This window comes from Gadus chalcogrammus, chromosome 14, assembly GCF_026213295.1.
Source record: "Gadus chalcogrammus isolate NIFS_2021 chromosome 14, NIFS_Gcha_1.0, whole genome shotgun sequence".
Lineage (NCBI taxonomy): Eukaryota > Metazoa > Chordata > Actinopteri > Gadiformes > Gadidae > Gadus > Gadus chalcogrammus.
Window position 1 is genome coordinate 10,259,920 of NC_079425.1, and position 23,684 is coordinate 10,283,603.

Consider the following 23,684-nt stretch of genomic DNA (forward strand, 5'->3'; position numbering starts at 1 on the left):
CAATGGAAAGGGCTGCAGTAGCAAAAATTAAACAGAGCAGGTTTAAACCAAAACAAAGACTCCCGCTGTCTGCAGTCTGAGGATGTTAGGCTTCCCAGTTTGAGGACCAGTGTCTCCGAGGACTGCAAGCATCTGTGCAGTCCATTGAGCAGAGCAGACTGTGTGCATGCCTGCCCGCTGATTCACCAGGAGTCCAGTACTTCCAGGGGTTTCAGACCCATGGAGACCAGGGCCAACAGTTGTTGTTCTGGACGGAGGCGGCTCCAATCAGGCGACTCCAGACAGCTGCAGGGGATTTTAGAACCTCTCCATGTGTGTGATTTGTCGCCTTCCTGCCCTCTGCACAGCCTTCACGGCCTCCGTTTGCCTTGCCTCTTGCGCCCATCCCATACATGCTTGTGGAAGTGGTTATCACTTAAATCCTAGCCGATAAAACGGAATTTCCTGCCTACTGATCTTCTCCACAGAAAAGGAGAACCCATACGAGGACGTGGACCTGAAGCGCAAGAGTCTGGTTCGGAAGTCGTGTCTGTTTCCAGAGAGCGACCGATCCTGGAGCTCCATGGAGAGAAAGCTGAACTCTCCACCTCAGGTACAGCCAGCTGGGAGTACATAGGTTTCTTTTTTTTGTGGTGAAATGAACACTCTTAAATTGCTTGTTGCGCCGAGACTAGAAGCTCTTAAAGATAAACTTGTCTCACTGCAAAGAGTTGGCATCTGTTCCACCACAGGAAGCTGTTTGATGTGTTTAGTCCCGGTAAGGTCTCGGACCAAGAGCCTCGGCCCTCAGAAGAAAGAGAGAGAAAAAGAAAGCATCCATCCCAGAAAGCACAAATTTAGAAATTATTTCAGAATGCCACAGTAAATGTTTTGAAGCTAATAATGGGATGGAATGTCACTGTAACAGCATTCCTGAAACGTGAGATGCACAACACATGGCCTCCATAGAGACATCTGCGTCTTGTTGTCTCTCTCATTAGTTGCCATTAAAACCCAGCAGCCAGTCTCTGCGTCTCTCCGGTCCCGGTGACAGGAAGAGCCACCGGTCGACCCAGCTGTCCAAGCGCCACAGCCACGATGAGATGCTGCTCCTGCCCCAGCTGGGGGTGTCTCCCTCGGCCAGTGTCCTGCTGGAGGATGGCTACTCCAACGCCAGCGACTCCCTGGTCGCCCATCGCCACCTGAGGATCCCCAAGGTACAGGCTACGGACCCTCATTCAGTCCACGTCACAGTCACAGCCTGAGCTGGAGGCCAAACAAGGCAGCAACGGGAGGCAAATACAAATTGGAGACTACACCAACTATCCAAATTATGCCGTCTTGCTGTGTTGTTGAGTGCCAGAAATAAAGTATTGTACATTGTAGGTATGGATAGGTCACTTCGGGGTTTGTCATGTACTGTGAGGAACAAGTGATTGATCTTGTGACACTTTTAGCGAGTGAGCTAAGAGAGTTATAGTATGATCAGACAAAATCCCATAGATAATGTAACAGTAATGTAGTGAAGTTATTGTTTAATAAACACTTCGTCTCAAGTATGAGACGAAGGTTACTTTATACCGAAATATAAACCTTAATAGCCGGTGTTTGCTGTCGTCTCCCACAAAATATTGGGAATGTTTACTAACAGATAGGGGGCCTATTGGCTGACTCACATATGAAGGCCCAGCGAAAGCACTAAGAGCGCCACTAGAGTGATGACATTCATTTCATTATTAAATGTGCTGTATAGGCCTAAAGGTATTTCTATATAGGAAAGTTTCTTGGTAGTCTTTAAGCCGTTGTTTGTTTTAATGTAATCTTGGCAGCTTGTACAGAGAATCAACTCCATTTACTGCACTAAACGGGGGAAGAAGCGTCTGAAAAAGCTGTCCATGTCCAATATGGAGACTGCATCTCTGCGAGGTAAGGACGTTTGGGTATCCCTCTGTCTTCTGGTAAGATGAGTAAATATTTGTTTTCAAGTCTCCCACAAGGAATTCTAGCTACGTACTTCTTCTGGCATAAACACAGAATGTCTCTTAAACCATGGAAATCTCCCTGTCTCCGTTATGCTCGTAGATGACAACAGTGAGAGCGAGAGCGACTCGGATGACAGGTTCAAAGGTAAGAGGTCAAAGCAGGCATGTGAACTCAAGCTTCTAGCGGTGAGGTGTTACATATTACACATGGACCGCAATGATTCATGCCTTTGGAACATCCAGATCCTTTTAAAGTGCTGGGTTGTTTTCCCCTCTCAAAAGAGTCCTCCCCAAAAAAATGTATTTGTGTTGCAACTGGATAAGCGCTTGACACTACACAAAGGTTACTCTATCCTGATGAATTTCAAAAGGCAGATTTTGCTTGTATGTCGCTACATAAAGGAAATACTAAAAGAGTTGCTAATAAGAAGGATTTTCATTGGTGGTTATTTTCTTTTGGATCAATTGATTGATCATCGGGTCTATTTATAACTGCCTTGCATTACCACAGCTCAAGCAGTTGGCTTGCTTTGTCTGACTATTCAATTCTGATTATCTGAAAGAGAAAATATAAACGAAATATATTTACATGCATGGAGGTGTTTTTGTTTTTCTTAATCATTACCAATCAAATAACCAACTTCCAATCCATTATTTATCTGGCAATCAACCAATGCAAATCCAAAGCTTTGACTCCATAGAGTAAAAGGAAGACCTGCCTGTTGTCTTAACGTGTGCCATGCGTGCTTTACCATTGTATCCCTTGTTTCTCCAGCCCATACCCAGAGACTGCTGAAACTGCAGTCCATCCTTCGCCGGGCACCTAGCTACCGCACTTTGGAGCTGCAGCTCATCGAGTGGCAGGAGAGGGAGCTTTTTGAGTACTTTGTGGTGGTTTCACTGAAGAAGAAGCCCACCAAGAACTCATTCTCCCCAGAAGTAACCTATCAGTTCCCCAAGGTAAATACAGGACAACCCCCACAACACTGGAGAATACAATACCTCCGTCATACTCTGGCATTTAACATGAAGACCGGAAACCCGGTTTTTGTAGTTCATTCTGCGCATGCACCAAATGTGTCATACAATTGGAAATACAGGCAAATACAGACGCAAGCAAGTTTGTAGTTAAGGGCACTTTGGACCAATGAGGAGAGTCATGAGACAGTCTTTCATCTTAGACAGATCAAAGCAACGGAGAGAGAAAACGAAACAGACAAAAGTGCTTCAACAGCGATCTTAAAAAGGATAGAGTTGTCAAACATTATGGTCGGATTATGTACGGCTGTGACTTCTTCGAATGACCGGCACTCGTTAATCGTAGTGGCCGTATAAACAGAATAACCATTTGACGACTGATGCCTGGTTTAACCTGCCTTACCATGCCTTACCTGGTATTGGTTGTCCTTACCAATTTATTCCCAATAGTTTGTCACATCATCATTACCATTCGGTTCCCCTGGGAAGGTGAACCGAATGGTAATGATAGTGTTACAAACTAGTCAATTAGGGTGATCAAAATAGGAGCAATATCTAAAGTGTACGACCGCCCAGGCAGTGTCACACATTTCAACACATTCATTTTGGACAACATTTTTTTTAATTATGAATGAACAAATATACAAAGATCTACAAAAATATGTTCCTACAATATTTTCATACAAAACAAATAGGCTATTCTAATGTACTCTAGCCGCGGAGGATGCTGGCCAGGAGCAACATGGATTGTTTTATCTGGGTCTTGGGTCGGAAAAGGTCTTGGGAGCCTATTGTAAACATTGGCTACACTAAGGCAACTGGTTTTTAATGGCGTACATGGGGTTGGTTATTTATAGATATCCTTTTTAAACGCTATTTAAGGGTGAGTTAAGCAGTATTGTCCCTTGGGAGCCATAGGTATGTTGTGACCAGAGACAAAACACAGTTCGATGACGTCAAGGTGGAGGAAGGGAGGGGACCGAATATGTGGGGTTGATGGGGTTGACTGGGAGAAGAGAATGTGTGTGTGTGTGTGTGTGTGTGTGTGTGTGTGTGTGTGTGTGTGTATGTGTGTTTGTGTGTGTGTGTGTGTGTGTGTGTGTGTGTGTGTGTGTGACAAATCCCTTTATGAGAGAATTGTTGGGGGAAGCCATACTCATTTGCCATGCTCTATAGGTCTATTGGGATGAAGATTTTCTTTTGCAGACATTTCAATAAGAATAAGCTCATTGAAACATCTGCTCCCCCGTCGCTCGCTCTCACTCCTCTATGTCTCTATTCTCAAAACAAAAGTATTTTCTTCAAGTATAATTATTTACAATTTCAAACACAAATTATATTAACTAAAAAAATCATGGACATCATTCTGTTTTCCTATTTTTCTGTCCCTCTGTCCCCTGCCTCCCTCTCTCTCTCTCTCTCTCTCTCTCTCTCTCTCTCTCTCTCTCCCTCCCTCTCTCTCTCTCTTTCTCTTTCTCTTTCTCTCTCTCTCTCCTCTCTGTTTCTCTGCCTTTCCGTCCCTTTGTCCCTCCTCCCTCTCTCTCTTCTCTCTCTTATCTCTTTTTCTCTCTCTCTCTCTCTCTCTCTCTCTCTCTCTCTCTCTCTCTCTCTCTCTCTCTCTCTCTCTCTCTCTCTCTTCTCTCTCTTTCTCTCTTTCTCTCTCTCTCTCTCTCTCTCTCTCTCTCTCTCTCTCCCTCTCCCTCTCCCTCTCCCTCTCTCTCTCTCTCTCTCTCTCTCTCTCTCTAGCAGCTAGAGAGGGCCACCAAGCAGATGAGGGAGGCGGAGCAGAGGCTAAAAGCCATCCCCCAGTTCTGCTTCCCAGACGCCAGGGACTGGAGCCCCGTGTCTGACTACAGCAGGTAGGGAGCGGCCCCCAGCTGAGTCACTGTAATCACACGTCTACCACCGCTGGTCGCAAAACACACCTCACTATGCACCTCCCATGAGTCAGCCGTCCTATACACATAGCAATCGTGTCCTACATCCTAAAGGTGTGCAGGTAGGATTCGAGAGTTGTAAAGAGAGATTGCGAAAAACAGGGAGAGCAATGTTTTGTAACTCAACAAGCCCCCAAAAGAACGTCCCCTCCCTTTCTGATCCCTCCCTCCCTTTACGTTTCTCAGCCATTGAGAAGTGTTGCATCCGTGCACATGTGATTGACAGGGGAGATGGATTTCTCACGGCGCATTTCAGCTGACGGATGGCTATTTCTAACCCAATCGACTCAAATAACATCTTTAGTTAATATTACAGCCCGTTAGCTCAACAGCTAAGATATTGCAATGGCCTCCCTTAATGTGGTGCGGATGTGTTATCTCAGCGCACCACGAGTCAGAACAGAATGGAAGCACACACAAACCTGGCTCCTTTGACCGCCTCAAACACCTCGTCAGTATTCAGGAGCCGGGTGGCACAGGTGATTGCCCCTTAATCAATTTTATTGTTATCTCTTTATTTCATTCTCTTAAGCGTATTCTTCCCCCCCCCCCCCCCCCCTACATCATGCCCAAAGGGTAGGGGGGGGCATAAGTGCATAAGTGTTTAAGATACACGTCTCGTGTGTGTGCGTGCGTGTGAGAGACGGAGCGTGTGTTCACCGTCCTCCTCTGTGTTCTCCCATCCCAGCGAGACCTTCTCCTTCATGCTGACCGGAGCGGATGGCAGCCGGAGGTTCGGCTACTGCAGGCGCCTACTGGTGAGCGCCCCCCACCCCCCACCCCCCACCCCCCACCCCCCCCACACGACCCGGCCTGACTCACGCTCACTCCTGACAGCTCTTTGATCCGGACAAGCAATGCGCTATTTCCTGTGCGAGAGAAAGGGCGATGGCCGGACGCGTTGTGTAGCCCGTGTGGCGGCTGGAAGCGTATCAAAAATAACCACCAGGATTTATAATTGCGAGGCGTGATGAAGTAGGCCTCTCCAGGTGCGGCCCCTTTCATTACAAGACGCTGTGGTTCAAATGGACGTGTTGAGTTTTAATGAGAGTTTCTCAGGAGAGATAGGAGAGGAACCTTGAACGGTCTGCAGCTTGGCCATTGTGGACTGTTTCCCCCTATAATGAGGCATGGCACCTCTTTGAAGTTTTAGGTCAAGGGCTGGCATTTGGCTTGTGGTCAGCAACGCTTTGGTTTGGTGGAACCTTGTGTACTGGATGCGGTGGAGATTTTCACTCGCCGTTTTGGTCCACGTCCGTGTGTTTACGGTTCCACGGTGCCTGTTCTCAGAGGGCGAACGAGTGCTTGTTTAAAGGCTGTGTGTGTTTGAACGTACTTCAGTGAGTCAGAAATGTTTGCATTGAGGGGACAATAAAGGAAGGAGGTAAGCTATGGTCCCTGCTTACTCTGGTGTTCCTGTGTCTGCACTGGCCACTTGAGTGATACAAGGAGCCCTTGATGAGCTTGGCCACAATGAGGTTGATTTTCTCCTCCAATAGCGCCGCCCCCTCCCTGGTGCCTATCCCGGGGGCTGGCAATACCCCAGCATTCCTGAGACCTTGAATCAACTTTGTGAAGCAAAGTTGATTTAATCATCCGTTAGGAAAAATAAGTAGTAGAAGAGAAACTAGAAGTGAAGAGTGCATACCTAATATGGCAATTGTTGGGGTGACTTATGCGTTTTGTTCCTTTGTGTTGGTATAATAGTGAGTATGAATGTATGTTTGTGTTTTATTTGAATGTTGGGTGTGTGTGTGTGTGTGTCTTATTTGTGTATATGTGTGCGTTTGTGTGTGTGCGTTTTGTGCATGTGTGGATTAAAGGGTGGCTTAAATGCCCTGTACACTGAGGAGGATATGGCATGTCAACATAGCAACAGATAGTGCACCTGTGTTTTATTGAGCTGGCACGCACATCAAAAGTCTCGTATGTTAGAGAGACCTCTCCTGTTACAGCCAACCCATCCTTGGCTTTCACCTCATTATGCCTCAAGATTTTTCCTAAGATCCCGTTTGTATTTCGGTCCGAATGTTCCACATTTAGCTGTTGCTGTTTGTGTATCTAAGCACACAAAATATAGTCTTACTTTGTCTGCGTGTGATCTTGTGTAAGTTCATGTCAGCCGGTGGGTTGTTGTGTGAGTGGCACATCACAACAAACATGGCTTTGTCAGACCTGAGGCGGTTTTTTTGAACGTGTCGTGATAATTTGTTGCCGTCTCTTCCAGCCAAGTGGGAAAGGACCTCGCCTCCCAGAAGTCTACTGCGTCATCAGCCGGCTCGGCTGTTTTGACTTGTTCTCCAAGGTGATCCCAGCTTTGTCTTGTTCACACACACACACACACACACACACACACACACACACACACACACACACACACACACACACACACACACACACACACACACACACACACACACACACACACACACACACACACACACACACACACACACTCACACACACACCTTGAACGATCTTAAGTGTTATGAAGTAGCGGCGGTGAGGGATTGTATGACTCAGCAGCAGACCTATTGCTGGAAGCCTGCTCACCCGTTTCATCCTTGATTCCCCATTAATGGTAAACTCCTTTTTGAAGTCTTTCTCCGGAAAATACTGCCTGTGATATGTGAGATCCGGAAACCAAGCATACCCCCTAAACCTCATTCCAACCTTCGGTCCCATATCCAATCTTTTTTTTGTTTTTCTAACTGCTGCACGTTGGTGGTAAAACAAACGGAACATTTTGTTCTTCATCTTTTACAGCCTTATCTCATTTATGCTTAATCTGTTTAACATATTGACACATTTTTCAAACAAGGATTAGCCAGTGTTGGTGTTGAGAGAAGGGAAAACTGGTATGACAAACAAATGTTACTTTACGTCAATGTGAAAACAGCTTACATTTCATACAGAACATTTATATTGTTGACGATAAAAAATAGAAGTCTTCCATTTTATATTTACTTCCGAATTTAACAGATTTCTTTTTTTTCAGTATGAATCAATTCTAGGCCTACTTTCTAAAACAAAAGCCTAAACTTTACTCAGAGTTGAGTTTATCGCATCATTCTGAAACCTCTATAGTTAGTTTTAATGTTTCAATATTGTGTTATCATGACCCATGATGGTAATCTGAAAATCGTATCCAATAAGTGAATCAAGTATAAGTTATTCATTTGTCCTCGCTACTTGAAAAGTTGTTGTTACTTGCGTATATTTGAATTTTTTTAATGGGAAGAGATGTAGGCCAGGAATGGATGAACCTACACATTCATGAGGATCCCATTCAATGTTATTTTAATCCATCTAAAATACATGGCTTTGAGAATTAGGGGTTGGTTTAAGGAGGGTGATGATGTTGACAGATTTATAGGCCTGTATTTATGAGCTGCTGTTTGGCCGACACATGAGGCAGGTATGGACACCAGACACACACACCTGTACACACCTGGGGGGTCTGTATTTTACATTTAAATTTTAGGGCATTTAACAGACGCTCAATCGCTTCCACAATAATTCCAAATTGTATCCTTTTATCATTAATATAATAATGTTTATTTCCACATTCCGGGTCAAAGGTCACGTTGTCTGCGTGAAGCACAAATATTTAACAAGGAATATTTAACCTTTCAGTTTCGAGTAGCGTAGACAAGTTAATAACTTAAATATTTAACACATTTCCATTTTTATATTTACCTCCAAATACCACCCTATTAAACACAAACTGAAAAATTAAACCTTGAAAACGTTGTATTTCTTTATACGTAAATGTGTCCATAAATCTACATTACACAGACAATGGCTTTAGTCATGAATGCAGTGGGTTCCGCAAATTGAGTGTTGATCAGATGTCCTTAAGTACAGGATGCAAATAATCATGGTGTCCCTCAAGGGATAGACTTTGTCCCCCTACTGATTACTTCTACAAGTGTCGCCATGGCCAGATGTACTGTAGACATGTTTATTTTACATTGTATCTTCCCCCAGTCCCTCTACAGCTGCTCCGAATGTAACCATATCATCCCGGGAGATAAAGTGCTGAGTAATAAATAGTTCCTAAAGTGCAAATCCAAACCAGCATAACAGAGGATGTCCTATTTGAAAGCTTTACACGTTCCAATCTTGTCATATATCTGCTTGTTGGCTCGACCCGTTACCTGGCTTTCTAAACACGGTACACTTCTCTTTTACCAATTTAGAAATACTTAAATGTAGTCCTGATAGTGTCATGCCGGGATACAGAGGAACAGGGGACTGCTGTGTTTTACAGTGGCTTTGTGACTCCTCAACGTTGGCTATGAGATCATGCTGCATGCCTTTTGGTATCTCATCAAACCAAGCAATTAACCAGTACAACAACCATGATGTTGAAACAGTAATGTGTTCCTCAGGACCCTCTGCTACACGGCATGATGGGATCAACAAACCCGTCTGTGGAATTGTTAGCCAAGTGTTCGAAGGCCCACAGACACCTCATTATTTAAAGGAAATGTTTCCGAAATGTCCACCTTGAACACTTTTTGTAAATGTCCAATATTCTGATTAATTTATGGTCCAAGTACATGTTAAATAACATGTATACAAGTCCGTGCTTATTCTAGCACCAACATTGTTTTGGTGCTAGAAATGTTTTTCTTGGATGAGAAATAGGACAAAGAATACACTTATAATTTGAGTTAACGAGAGAGTTAACGTCCATTTAAGAGAAAAGGATTTTCAAAGGTTGATGTGTGTTTTTGCTTTTGCATGTGTGTGCGTGTAAGCGTAAGTGGGCTTGTGCGTGCTTGTATGGGACAAAATGAGGTCATGTGAAATTGAAATAGAGCAGTCATCTGTAATAAAGTCCCATTCCGCTTCGATTAATATTCCCAACACGTATCTCTCCCTGACAAAAACGTATTCCTCTTTTATTTTCTTTCATTCCTTTAGTTTTATAATGTGAAAACAGTTCCTGACAACTACCAATGGTCATAATGACACACTAGGTTCCTCTTCACTGATGTATAACATTGGAACACTATGTCATGGTCATGGTCCATAACCTAACCAGCATGACTTTGAGAAGTACTTACACATCTGTGACCGAGTTCCCATTTGCTGGCTACTCACTAGTTTAAATATAAACCCTTGAAGGGTGGATTATGGAGTGTTTTCCCCAGAAGAAGTGAAAAGCACTTTTGTGAAAGACTACTCCTCGATTGGTCAAGCAGTGCTTTGTGAGTGTGTGTTTCTGTGTGTGTGTGTGTGTGTGTGTGTGTGTGTGTGTGTGTGTGTGTGTGTGTGTGTGTGTGTGTGTGTGTGTGTGTGTGTGTGTGTGTGTGTGTGTGTGTGTGTGTGTGTGTGTGTGTGTGTGTGTGTGTGTGTGTGTGTTTGTGTGCTGACTTTAACTCTGGTCATGCTACTCCTTGCACTAAGATCCTGGACGAGGTGGAGAGACGGAGGGGGGTCTCGGCAGCCCTGGTCTACCCCTTCATGAGGAGCCTCATGGAGTCACCCTTCCCAGCTCCAGGAAAGACCATCAGAGTGAAAACCTTCCTGCCAGGAGCAGGGAATGAGGTCAGGCAATTCAAGTCGATCAAATATACATCATTCTATAGTTCCATGAGGAATATATTAATGCATTATATCATATGTCGTTAATGCTGTGGCTGTCGTCAATCGGGCTTCTATAACGCTCGTCCACACAACTTGTTCCGGTCCTCAGAAATTGATCACCATGTGTGAAGACAATCGGATGAACGGTTGGCGATAAAAAATCAAAGGATGGACATAGATATAGAAAATGTAATATTTGAAACCTTTTATTTGGGATACATTCTCTGCATGGTTGCATTGTAGTTGGATATAAACGTCAAGAGTTGAGGGACTCCTAACATCATCTAATTTGGACAATGTTGGCTGTGTTGCTCTCATTTCCCACACCAGGTCATTGAGCTCAGGAGACCTATGGATTCCAGACTGGAACATGTGGACTTTGACAGTCTGTTCAGCTGCCTCAGCGTACGACAAGTCATACGAGTATTTGCCTCTCTGTTGCTGGAGCGCAGGGTCATCTTTGTGGCGGACAAACTCAGGTAATTGCACCGAAACGCTCATTAGACCATCCTGCCATCACATACAGGTTTGAACGTTTGAATGTACAAGTGCTTTATTCCATGAGTGATCGTTTACAAGTAGTATTTATGGAATGTGCCTTGAAATGTGTTCATGACTGAAGGCGAGCCAAACCCCAACACCTCTGGTTGCATGAGATGATTCTCTAAGATAAACGCATTGCACGCATAACCTCTGATTGGCTGATAAAGTTTCAACCTGATTAATTAATAAACGATTAACTAATTACCTTCTGATTAAGTGTTGATGCAACACAACTGTGCTCTTCATATTGAACGGGTTTAGGGTTTTAGTTAAAGGGCGTTTACAGGGGAGCCGGCAGCCCTGCTCCAAAAGGGAACAAACCTGAAAGCATTCTCTAAAAGCAGCATCAGGGGGTTTGGTTTTCCTTTAAAATCACACCCTGAGTTACACCCCATCAGTTAGACAGGATGCCAGTGTTGAAGATCCTAATGATTGAACAGGGTCGTGACCTCGCTTGAGAATCACTCTAAAACAACAAGAGGCGGATCCCATGGACCTGGTCAGAGGAAGGTCCCTTCCTCACATTTATTTCAGTGAAACTCTGCAGAAAGGTGTGCTTCCTCTTGGGACATTGGGAATGGCTTTGTTGCAGGGGAAGAGTTTTTCATCTCCCTGGGATGGGGCAGCTAATCTTTTCACATATCAGGAAGACGGTTTAAACAAACATCAACCGTGGGGGCAGTGACTGAGGGGAGAAGGAATGCACATCCTGTGTGTCCAAGCTCTGCCCCCTGTGATCTGTGACTGTCACAATGTGACTAATGGAGCCACAGTCACTCCCTGTGCACAGTCGTCCCCTCTGTCCCCTGGCTTGCTTGAGACACAAGTCTTGGGCATCTGTCCCGCTCTAAATAGTTGATCGCTTTCCAGTTCTGAAGTGTTACAGTTATGGCAGTTTGGTGCGGGAATTGAACCTGTTGACCTGGTTTTCTCGATGTTCGCGATGTTGGCGTGGGCTTTTTTGAGGGGAACACAGAATAGACTGTAGTAGACAATCTGTAGAATTATATTTAAAACATGATCTTGAGGTCTGCCAAGGATTATGTGATATACAGACATTGTTGTCTGAATTTCAGAAGCAAAGAGGCGTTGTGTCTTTTCGGGACCATTTTTAATGATGGTTGATTTGAACACACCCTGTGGTTTTCATTTCCCGTGAAACATTGACTTGTGTGGTTAATATTCGGATCTGCCTCTTTATTTTTCTGTTTACTGGCGTAATGCTAAGGCTCTCCCACTAAGCTCACCAAAACCGCAATGCCTCTGCAGATCTTGTTCTGAACAAACGTGATGCAGACCTTAGATTCCGTTGTAAACAGTGGTAGGCAGCGTATTTAAGCTCTCTGATAAAGTGGACAGTTCTGGAACACTATATAATCCAATCCTAAAATAGCTAGAAGCCCAACGTCATTTATCTTTCTTGTGTCTCTTAAAATGTATACCCAGCAGGAAACAGATCCGAGAGTCAAAGCAAAATAAATAAATAAACGTCAAGCCATGTTAGGCAATGTTTTTGTGGTTCTCAGTTTGCTCTGTATTCTATTTGCGCTACAGTATATTTTATTCAAGGTGTTTGGGTTTGGAGATGCTTCAATAGTTCAAGGAAGTAAAGGATTTTTTACATCAACAATCTTATTTTATCCATGTCACTAAATACCGTATCTTCTCTCATAAATATAAAGACATATGTGATGGTTCGTCCTTAAACAGTTCTATACTATGTAAACACACCCAATCACATACATTCATCATCAACCAGGTCGATATGGAATTGTTTGAGTCAATTTCCAAATCTTTTGTACTTGCTATCACTATGAGTCATTTAGCGGACATACAGTCAATATATTCAGATACATTTCATTAATGAGCGTCTTTGAGTGCCAAGAAAAGCGCTATATAAATGTATTATTATTATTATTATTATTATTATTATTATTATTATTATTATTATTATTATTATTATTATTATTATTATTATTATAGGGTTTAGGGCTTCTTGCTTTAAGGATAGCCTACAGGTTAGACTGTTGAGGACCCTAGCCACGACATTGTCCTGCCTCCTTTGCTTCCTGTATGGAGTTATCATTTATCCAATGATGTTACGTTACCAGAGTTAACCTTGTTGGTCGTGAGAATAGGGTTGAGTATGGCTACCACATCGCGTGTGCCCATCTATTTTTCTGTTTGTCTGTGTGTTGTCTTGATGCATGCACAACAGCATAGCGTTTAGTCCTCAATGACTTTCCCTGGTTGTGTGGTTCCATTGTTATGGAACCACACAACACCAGTCCCCAACTTTCCAGACATTGAGCAGTTGTTAAGGGCGCTGCTTCGCATGTTGCTGGTGCCACAAATGAAAGAGTTCTGTGTTCAGTTGCGTAGCTGCAGCTCTGCAGAGTGTATATTCTGACCAGATATATTCTGTATATTCTACAGAAAGCAGAACATGGAGTTTGCTCCCAGTCAAACATCCATTTGTCCTCCTCTTTCACCAAACAGAGAGAGAGGGAACAGGATTGTTGCGTGGAAGGACTGTGGAGGAGGGCGGGGGGGGGGGGGGGGGGGAAACCAAACAATGGCCTCTGAAAGCCTTTCTGAAGCCATGGTGAATTCATCAAGCCTATGTTTCAGCGGCGCATAGTTCCCCTTGAGTTTCTGCATATAGGCCAACATCCCTTTCTTCCTCTCACCGTACGTGTGTTTGCCCGGGCCAGCATCAGCATCAGACAGCATGTGCAATAAAGACGATCCAAGTGAGCGATCAAAGGTCGTCATATAGAATGAGTGTGCAGCACCATTGATGTTATGCAAGTTCGTACCTGAGGTAATGGTTCTTGCTGCTGTTATTGTTAGTGAGTCGGGTAGAGCAAGCTGCAGTTCGTGCGACTCAAATTAAGAAGTGAGATACAATTAAGTGATTAAGATCATCACTGTACTCAAACCCTCTCCTGCTGTGCAGTGTTTGGCATGGTGCCAGAACGATTTTTCAAGTTTTATGAGGTAACTGATGTTTTGTATCTTATATCTCGTGATGTGGTGAAACGGGGCAGAGACATTCCAATGTTTGAACCAAAAGCTTAGTCAATTTTGCCAGTAACCTCTACCAGCTGTTTTTTACATTAGTATCACTGTGTTGAACCCAAGCATTTACACAGAAACACAAACACACACACACACACACACACACACACACACACACACACACACACACACACACACACACACACACACACACACACACACACACACACACACACACACACACACACACACACACACACACACACACACACACACACACACACACACACACTATTCCCTTGCGGAAATTACCTGATTTGCAACTGTTGAATGTGTTTAAAATGTAGGGCCAAGAATATTCTCGTCAACGCAGGAAGTAAAGGCAAACCATTTGGGAACATGGACATTATTTTCAAAAATACTAAAGTATGTAGCTAATCCTAGTGTCTCTCTGCAGGCCTCACGGGCCTTAAGCCCACTGCCGGCCATGTCCAACAATGATTGCTCGGCACTGTTTATGTATGAAGGTGTGTTTCGACGTCGATAGATCAAGTGCTTTGCAACAGGCTCACTGTGCTGTCCATGGGCCTTTTTACTTTGAATTTGATTCATGCGAGGATGGTGAGTGAAGGAATGCAGCTCCCTGACGCATGCTGCAGTCTCTTCCATTTGGTACGATCATCCCTGGTCTGCATCACTGTCCGCCACTGCCTTCCTCCCTAGCCAGAGAAGACTCAGATCCCACCATGGCAGGTCCTCCTGTACAACCTGCCAATTTGGCCACCACACATACTGAACATTGACGCACATCAAACTATCCATTGGTAATGTCTTTGGCTTTAAGTGCCGCTCCAATTTCAACAAATAGTTGGCCCCTTCGAAACTGCAAATGTGAATGCATTGTCCCACTGAATACCGCACTTGTAGACCACTGAACTTATTATTTTTCTTATAAATGATGTCCATTGACATTACGCCAAGACATCCACTTGCCTACCAGAAATGATGTTTACGAATCAGAGATGGTGATCTTTTCAGTTTTTTCTCTTACCGTCCAAGACTTTCCAGACTCAGCATAGTGCAGCGTTGTGTGTTTTCATTGCAAATTCAACTTTTCCCAGGAGTGTGTGCCCGAGGGAAGAGTGTAAGTGATCCTCTTGGTATGGGTGGTGTGTGTGTGTGTGTGTGTGTGTGTGTGTGTGTGTGTGTGTGTGTGTGAAGCGGTGTGTAGCCTGTGGCTAGGGTTCTGAAAGCAATGCCCCATCGCTCCATGTTGGAACACGCAAAGCCCAGGAGACAGGATCTGCTAGGAGTTATAAAGCTCTCCTCAGGCCCATGGAAACGGGATGGTCTTCCTTGACGGAACAAGTGGATGAAAAAAGCAAGACAGACGACTCGTGATTATTACGACCGGCAGGCTTTCAGGAGTGTAATTATATTTCACGTTGGCGAAGCAACAGACGGGGAGTATTGGTGAATTGAATCACATGCAAAGCGTATGGTGCGTAACCTAGAGATGAAAGTCCATCTTTGGGGAAAACGATTTTTGTAGGGCTTAGATAAGTAAATTTTGTTTATGATACATCACTGTATGAGGTAAAATCGTCGAAAGTTAAAGCAGTGAACTGATGTGAGGAGTTCATGCACAAAAGAGGAGTGAAGTGTGTGTTTGCTTGGATGTACTGTCTGAAGCTAATCACAGCAACCCGATGGAATACATCTTATTGCGACTTTATGGCTTTGCATACCATGTCTGATCCCCAGTTTTGGCCATAATCCATTCGGATTCTGTGTGTGTGCGTGTGTTTGTGTGTGGGTCTGTGTTTGTGTGTGTGTGATTGGACCATCGTTTATTTTCCCTCTGTGTCTGTGTACATGGACTGTACAGTGTGTTGGAACAACAAGGGGAGGAGGGTCTGACACTGTCAACAAGCCGAGGGCCGTGAGAAAGACTGGCTGCTATTTGTGATCTTTGTGTTGCGCCACAGCTGTCCCAAGTTCAGCGGGACCGCTGCTTTGTTTGCATGCATCGACAAGGCGTCCAGAACCGGGAAGACGAGCCTCAGTCTGCAGGCATCATCCGCAATCGGCGCTGTACCTCAATGTCCAACGTCTTGGAAAGAGCGTAAAACACTGTCTTGTCAGGGCTCTGCTATGTTCGTCACATTCAATTGCGTAACACCTCAAACGGGAGAGACAGAGTGAAAGATTAGGAGTTGAATCGTGGCCACGGCTCAACCTTTTCTCTTAAGTGTCGAGTGGCGTAAGGGAAGCTGGAGCGTTCTCTTCCTGCTCTTTATTGTGTTTCACAAAGTGGAGGAGCAGCCTGTGATCAAACGCAGCCCTGTTCCCTGTGCGCTTCCTTAAGAGGAGTTGCAGGGAACAAAGTGTGGTGGCCAAGGTACATAGCTGTGCTGTCTCATCCTGTGTATACACCAAAGTAATTGTTTCAAGGCAGAGGGGATAGAGCAGATATTTCACTTGGACTATGACACTGAGGCAACGGCGTAATGGAAATGTGCTCTGTCTGCACTTTTTTTTGTGACTATGCCTAGTCCGGGGTATTAATAGTTATATAACCACTCTGAGCTGGAAATATGAGAGAAATTGGGGGACTTTTCATTTTTTTCCAACACACACCAACCACTCCCCTACCAGTCAGGTCAAATGTTTAGTTTTTTTTTTGTTTGTTTTTGTCCTTATCAAGCAAAACTTCTGGGCTGTTGTTCCGTGTATCTGGCGTGGCTGGTGCAGGCCAGCAGGTGGTCCAATGACCAGGGTAATATTGACATGTTCCGTCCGTCTGTCTGTCTTTCTGCAGCACTCTGTCCAGCTGCATCCATGCGGTGGTGGCCTTGCTCTACCCCTTCTCCTGGCAGCACACCTTCATCCCCGTGCTGCCGGCGTCCATGCTCGACATCGTCTGCTGCCCCACCCCCTTCCTGGTGGGCTTGCTATCCAGCTCGCTGCCCAGACTCAAAGATCTGCCCGTGGAAGAGGTGGGCTTGCGCATTGTCTGGCCCTCTTTATTTCTCTCTCTCTCTCTCTCTCTTTCTCTTTCTCTTTCTCTTTCTCTTTCTCTTTCTCTTTCTCTGTCTCTGTCTCTGTCTCTGTCTCTCTCTCTCTCTCTCTCTCTCTCTCTCTCTCTCTCTCTCTCTCTTTCTCTTTCTCTTTCTCTTTCTCTGTCTCTGTCTCTGTCTCTGTCTCTGTCTCTGTCTCTGTCTCTGTCTCTGTCTCTCTCTCTCTCTCTCTCTCTCTCTCTCTCTCTCTCTCTCTCTCTCTCTCTCTCTCTCTCTCTCTCTCTCTCTCTCTCTCCCTTACATGCTCTCCCGTAACGGTCTTAATTTGTTATTTTCTCATTGACAACGTCTAACAAGTCTTGAGAAGTCATTGCTTAATTGTTTCCCCCAAGTATTCGATTATTTTGACCATTTCCTTTCAAAGTTATTCTCAAACAGAGTAACAATCTGTGTTTCATATACACAAACACAATCAATGCGGAAAAGCAATGTAATGCAAAGTCAATGCACAGTCCTCCTGGACATTGACCCCGCTGTATGAGCACTATAGATCCCCATTAGAGCCGATCTAATGACTTGCTCAGTGGTGAACTTCAGCTGACTGTGTCTCTGCAGCAGTGTGGTTGGCAGACCCTGAGTAGTGTTGCTGATCGTGAAGAAAGCAATGCAATCACACACACATGCATGTGAGCGCGGAACACACATACTAAAACGCACACGCATGCAAACATCCAAACACACTTACACACACACACCACGCTAACTCACGCATACACACACATATACGCACGCACAAAAATTCACACACAAACACAAGCACACACAGACACAGACACAGACACACACACACACACACACACTCACACAAACACATATACACACACACTCACACACACGTTATTGTTTAGCAACTATGCAGGGCAGATGCTGTACAGGGATTGGCAGGATAACACCAGCTACTGTTTTGTGTTGGCACATCTAAACAGTTTCTCTAATAGTCCTGGCAGAAAATCCTGTTTTGCTGTTAAGAGCATGCTACTCAGATATTAGCAATCCTATTAGAACTGAATCACTTCATATTCCAGAGCACTCATTTACTCAAAAGTATTCTGAGCTATCAGATTGTGTTGAATGGTAGCAATTTGATATTAGGACATCATTTAAGAAAGATTTGAGAGAGGGGAAGGAGGTTCCCATGCATAGTATATGAAGATGCGCACAGTGTCTGAAAGGGTTTCATTTCCTGTTTTTTTCCTTCATACAGGCTTTGATGGTTGACCTGGGAACAGACCGCTTCATCCGTCAGGTTTGTGCTAGCACGTCATTCTGCGAGGCTTTTACTGCTAGCTTTAGCCCACAAATTCCGCTTTCCCCCCAACATTGTTGTTTACCCTTGTTGCAATGCACTGTTACTGGTTGTATACAGATGGATGACGAGGCCTCCCTGTTGCCACGGAAACTACAGTCAGCCCTCGAGCAAGCCCTCGAGCAGAGAAACGACATCATCAACCTCGACTCTGACAGTGATTCAGACGAAGGTGACTAAGGGCGACAGATCATTTCCCCCTTAAAAACACAGGGGACACGGCAACTTATCCACACTGATAACCGACCGGGAACAGCCTTTCCCCTTTGTTAATACCCTTTACTCATTACGCACACATAATCCTAGCCAAAACAATATAGTAAGGTTTTGAGATCTGCCAGATGTGTCCTCTTTTAAAAGTAATCTCTAGACTCTGCAATTATCGCAGGCTTTTGTGTGTGTGTGTGTGTGTGTGTGTGTGTGTGTGTGTGTGTGTGTGTGTGTGTGTGTGTGTGTGTGTGTGTGTGGGTGTGTGTTTATGTATGGATAAGGACGCATGTGTTTTACTGGACAGGGGTTTGTATTGTTAAATCATGTGTTAAATGTTTGTGAGTGTGAGAGTGCATTGTATGCTGCTTGTTGGACACTGACATTTGTATAACTCAAAAAGGGTTGTAGAATCCAGACACTTCTCTTGACCTTGGGCATGACATGTGCGATGAATGGACAATGGATTTGATGTAAGGCCTCTCAGGAATGCCCTTCTTCTCCTCCACAGAGGTGAACTCCCTGAACAGCCTGGTGTCAGAGGCCTTCATCCGCTTCTTCCTGGAGGCCATGGGCCACTACTCTCTCTTCCTGACGCAGGGCGAACGCGGAGGGGAGCGCGTCTTCCAGCGCGAGGCCTTCCGCAAGTCAGTGGCCTCCAAGAGCATCCGCCGCTTCCTGGGCGTCTTCATGGAGTCCCAGATGTTTGCGGGCTTCATTCAGGACCGCGAGCGGAGGAAATGCCGGGCGAAAGGTAAAAAGGCCGGAAGACTGAAGCCCAGCGTTCATGAGTGTGTGTGTGTGGTCGTGTATGTGTGAGGGTGTGGGTGTGTGTACGTGTGTGTGTGTGTGTGGGGGGGGGGGGGTTTGACACTTAAAGAACAGCTTGCAGGTTGGTGACTCGTTTTATTGATGTAACATGCAAGCGCAGACCCACACGTGCACTTGAGCTTGACATCACAAAGTAGGTCAGGTAAGAGAGGGAACGGCAACTAGAATCACAATGTTGAGAGCGCCCGGGACCCATTCAACATTTGTTCGTTCTTTCCGTGGCACAGTTGGTCCACTTGGAGGCATCAAATAATGATGATAATGATGATGATATTATCAGGCTGCTGCCAATGAATCCTGGTAGTAGGAGGGCCCATCCCGTTGGTATCTGGCCTTAAATAATGTTTTTATCTATTTGCTTCATACTTTCCGACACATGCATTAACTGGGGCTGCCCAAATACAATTGACTCACTTTAATCTTTAAGTGAGTTTCATGCATGGTATTTTTATAGTGCTGATAGTTGATAGTATCAAGAGTTATTATTGAAATAATAATGAATTGAATTACTCTATATGAATTACAAGTTGTATTAAAGTGATTGGCTTCCCAGATTTCATTGCGGAAACTAAATGCATATTCCATACACAGACACAATTGTATTTATACAACAACATGCTTTGATATGCCTTTTTTTCCTCCTTGTATTGTGTTGCAATCAATTACACGTCTACTATACGTATATACAATAGATCAATGTGATGCTGATGGCTGTGCAAACACATTAGAGGAATGATGCATGGGATGGGCAGAGTGGAGAGTTCCCATTACTGATGAACTGACCCAAATGGATTGTAAAATAACACAAAAGTTGGCTCAAATGAATAAATGCCTAAATTACGAAAGACGCCCAGACGGCTAATTTTAGCAGTACGTTCTCTACTGCTGCCATCTAGTGGCCATATGATAGAAAGATGTATGCACTTAGGCACTAAAAGGCCTACGTTTATGTAGTTATGTAGTTCAAGTAAACATGAAACATACACTAGCTGCTTTGGCAATAATCTGTTCCCAGGAAGTGATGATCTTTCCAATTTTTCATTTAGCATTGCAGACATATTCAAGTCTTACGCACCTTGTCTGAAACTACCTTGACATGACGTGTTTTGAATTGTTTTATGGCCTTGCCAGGGCTCTTTGAACAACGGGTGGACCAATACCTGGAAGAGCTGCCTGACACTGAACAGAGTGGAGTCAACAAGTTCCTCAAAGGCCTGGGTGAGTTCTGGCATGCTATCCATCCATATTCACTTCTGCTTCCTTATGAACTTTAACAAAATCCATTCAATGCTGCCTTCATGCTACATTAAAGCCCCATCCTCATACAGTATCAACATTTCAATTTAATCTGTTTCGACAGGTTGTCAATATGGTTCTTAATTTCCCTTTGTCTTTTTCTCATTTTAAGATGATTATTGTTTAGTAATTATTCTAAAGCCCAAGTGACCCATTGTGCGCTTATTTTAATAGGAATTAACAATACTGTGTAATGCAATGCATAAATGAAGTACCCTAACCCTTGTGTTGTATTTCATGATGGTGATGTCCGTCTATTTTGGCCTACTTTTCAGGAAATAAAATGAAGTTTCTTCACAAAAAGAACTGAGGAGTCGTCGTTCTACTGTAAACTATTCACTCAGATAGGTTTCCCATTTGAAAACCTTGTATCATGATAATATTTTCTATCTTGTGCAGCATATTCGTGAATAATAGTATTTTATACTGTATATATATATCATTGTAAACTGCCAGTGCTTATTTCCAATGTGGATGTATTTTGGAGTGTATGGTACCTAATAAGAGGAGCGAACTTTAGTTGGTACAGAGCAAGTGAACATTGATGATGTAACCACTGATGTCCAGGTATGCTTGTTTGAGTGTTGTGGAAACTCCCATAGGCTAAAGTCATTGTTGTGGTCCAATGTTTAAAGTTGGAAAATAAACCCTATTTGTCTCTAATGATTTGTACAGGCATTAACGGAAGGAAGAAAATGGTTGTAAATGTTTAAATGTTTGGTCTTTTCTACAAAAAAAGTAAACACATGAAATACTTCTTTCATGTTTTCGTCAAGTTATTGAACTACAATTCCCAATGATTGTGCTTCAAAATATAAAGAACAAATGTGTATACCTCATCCTTTATTCAACCGTTGTTTTTCGTTCACTGAAATTAATCCAAAGTCCATTAATACCTCACTAAAGCCCTTTGGATAAGATCTTTTTTTTATGTGTTTAATTGTGTTGGTGGCATTCTTGGCTGTACAGTTATTTTCCTCTCTCCAGGTCTTATAGACAATAATCGACAATAATCGATCTTGATATGGTTGATAGAAAGAATCAACTATGACATAAATCTGTTCCTACATAACACATAATGTTTAGACTATTGTTGGCAATATTTGTTGAACATTTATTTATTTGTATAGTAGCCTACTGTCATGATCATGCCACATAGCCTACATTCCCTGCCAAATAGCATCACTCTCCCTTCTGACATCTATAATGACAGCTTCCCCGCAATCTATTCGCTGTTAGAATTTGGTGGTTTCCCAGAAGGCCTAGTAGTCTAGCACCAAATAGACACCATGCTGTCTCTAACCTAATTATGTCCTTGCACATCACAACGCCGTGCTGTGATTGGCGCTTCTGACAGCGAAGTTTGCCATTGTGGCTGTCAAGGTTCTTCTGCTTGATATTGTGAATGTATTTAACAAAAAAAAACAAAAAAAAACGCAGGGCTGTGATCTGTGCGCTTTAAGAGAGCGATTAGCACATTATTTGTATAACGTGTTATCGGCCTATTGTATATGTGTAAGACTTAAATCGGTTTAACTTTGCGGAACACCGCAGCTTTTTTTTTTTGGCTTTATTCTCGGCCGTAATTCAAAGAGTGGGGGGGATGCAGTCTCTCAATTCAGTACCGCGGCACTTAGGACGTCAGAATTTGTATGGGAGCAACTAAACTCTCACGATTAAGTACGAGATTTCGCCTCTCCAAAATGTTGTGGACCAACGAGACTCGTCGGATGGGGAGAATCTCCAGCGATGAGCAGGTCAAGGTAAACAACTAGTGCTTTTATCATGACGCACTTGTCTATTAAGCTTTCCTTTTTGTATTTAGTGTACATTTTTACTGTCACGAAAACGACACGGCGTCGTTGTATACGTGTATATAACGTCTTCATTTTCGCGTTTTCTGCATGCACTGCGCCCCTAGGATAATTAGTTTGTTATTGCTTAAAGGAAACCACATAGTAAAAAGAATGTCATTGTTATTTCACACCAACGAATCCCTTGTTCTATGCTTGTTTTATCCTGTGGCAAATATATCGCACCCTATCAGGCCTATACAATCGTATGGGATGTCGTACCTTGTAAAACGTACCGTGGATATTCTACGAGAGTCCAGTTAAGATGCCTCACGTAGAGCATATTTAATAAAACCAAATTATATAGCCTATCAGAGTCCCTCAAAGTCGTGAAACACAAAGCAACGCGATACGAAAGCTTCCAGTGAGTTCCAGTGACTGAGTTGAATGTAGGCAAGACATTTGGTTTCTTTAAATGTGAGATATATTCGCCAACCCTGAAATTTGTGTTGAAGTGTGTGGTGGCATTGAGGATATACTCTAATACAGCCAAAACCAAATCTGATGAAGCCATTTGCATTATGATTGTACTTGATAAAATGAACTTGGTCATCTAATCAAGAAGGACATTGTTGTGGTTAAACTTTAATTTATATAACACATTAACTGAATTGCTCATTCATTTGGTAATTGCAGTAAAATCGAACAAATGCTTGTCTATAACAAGTGTGTTAATGGGGAAGGAATTCATGCAGTCATGGAATATCCAGGGCTCAATTCTTGCAATGGACTTAGAGGTTACCTTTAGTCAAAGTGCTCAAAGGATTTTAATTATGTATAACCTCTAGTATTTTAATACACTGTCATCATTCAGCACATACTGTAGATAGTTGTATCCTGAGGCCTTTATGAATGCAATTGCAGATCCTCGCCTCTCCTCCTCTCCTCTCCACCCCTCCCCTGTGTATTGATTCCTAGACAGGATAATAGGTTAAGAGAAGAGATTTGTACTGCAATTGCGAAATAATAATACTCAACAGTTTACTGTCACTTGAGGCAGAGAACAGTCAAAGCACGGGTTAAGAGAGTAGGGTGGCTGCATCACTCAAAAGTAAAGGGAGGCCTACATTTTT

The 23,684-nt window shown here is 43.6% G+C and overlaps 2 protein-coding genes across 4 annotated transcripts in view; both read left to right on the forward strand.

Moving 5' to 3' along the window:
• dennd2b (DENN domain containing 2B) overlaps positions 1–21,753 on the forward strand; it is a 42,807-nt gene extending 21,054 nt beyond the window's left edge. For 2 of the 3 annotated variants that reach the window (XM_056608657.1, XM_056608656.1), the window contains exons 5-20: positions 468–592; positions 981–1,196; positions 1,809–1,905; positions 2,062–2,106; positions 2,737–2,921; positions 4,686–4,798; positions 5,565–5,634; positions 7,104–7,181; positions 10,295–10,435; positions 10,805–10,953; positions 16,860–17,037; positions 18,323–18,364; positions 18,485–18,596; positions 19,143–19,385; positions 20,594–20,680; positions 21,034–21,752. In XM_056608657.1, the coding sequence (XP_056464632.1) occupies positions 468–592; positions 981–1,196; positions 1,809–1,905; positions 2,062–2,106; positions 2,737–2,921; positions 4,686–4,798; positions 5,565–5,634; positions 7,104–7,181; positions 10,295–10,435; positions 10,805–10,953; positions 16,860–17,037; positions 18,323–18,364; positions 18,485–18,596; positions 19,143–19,385; positions 20,594–20,680; positions 21,034–21,068 (1,916 nt within the window). In that variant the 3' untranslated portion in view covers positions 21,069–21,752. Of the gene's footprint in view, positions 1–467; positions 593–980; positions 1,197–1,808; positions 1,906–2,061; positions 2,107–2,736; positions 2,922–4,685; positions 4,799–5,564; positions 5,635–7,103; positions 7,182–10,294; positions 10,436–10,804; positions 10,954–16,859; positions 17,038–18,322; positions 18,365–18,484; positions 18,597–19,142; positions 19,386–20,593; positions 20,681–21,033 lie in introns of all 3 variants that reach the window. The other variant, XM_056608658.1, reaches the window with a different exon arrangement.
• Positions 21,754–21,925: 172 nt separating this feature from the next.
• The window catches only part of trim66 (tripartite motif containing 66), a 19,270-nt gene continuing 17,511 nt past the window's right edge, over positions 21,926–23,684 (forward strand). The window contains exon 1 of the mRNA XM_056608073.1: positions 21,926–22,521. The gene's annotated coding sequence lies outside the window, so the exon portion shown is untranslated. The remainder of the gene's footprint in view (positions 22,522–23,684) is intronic.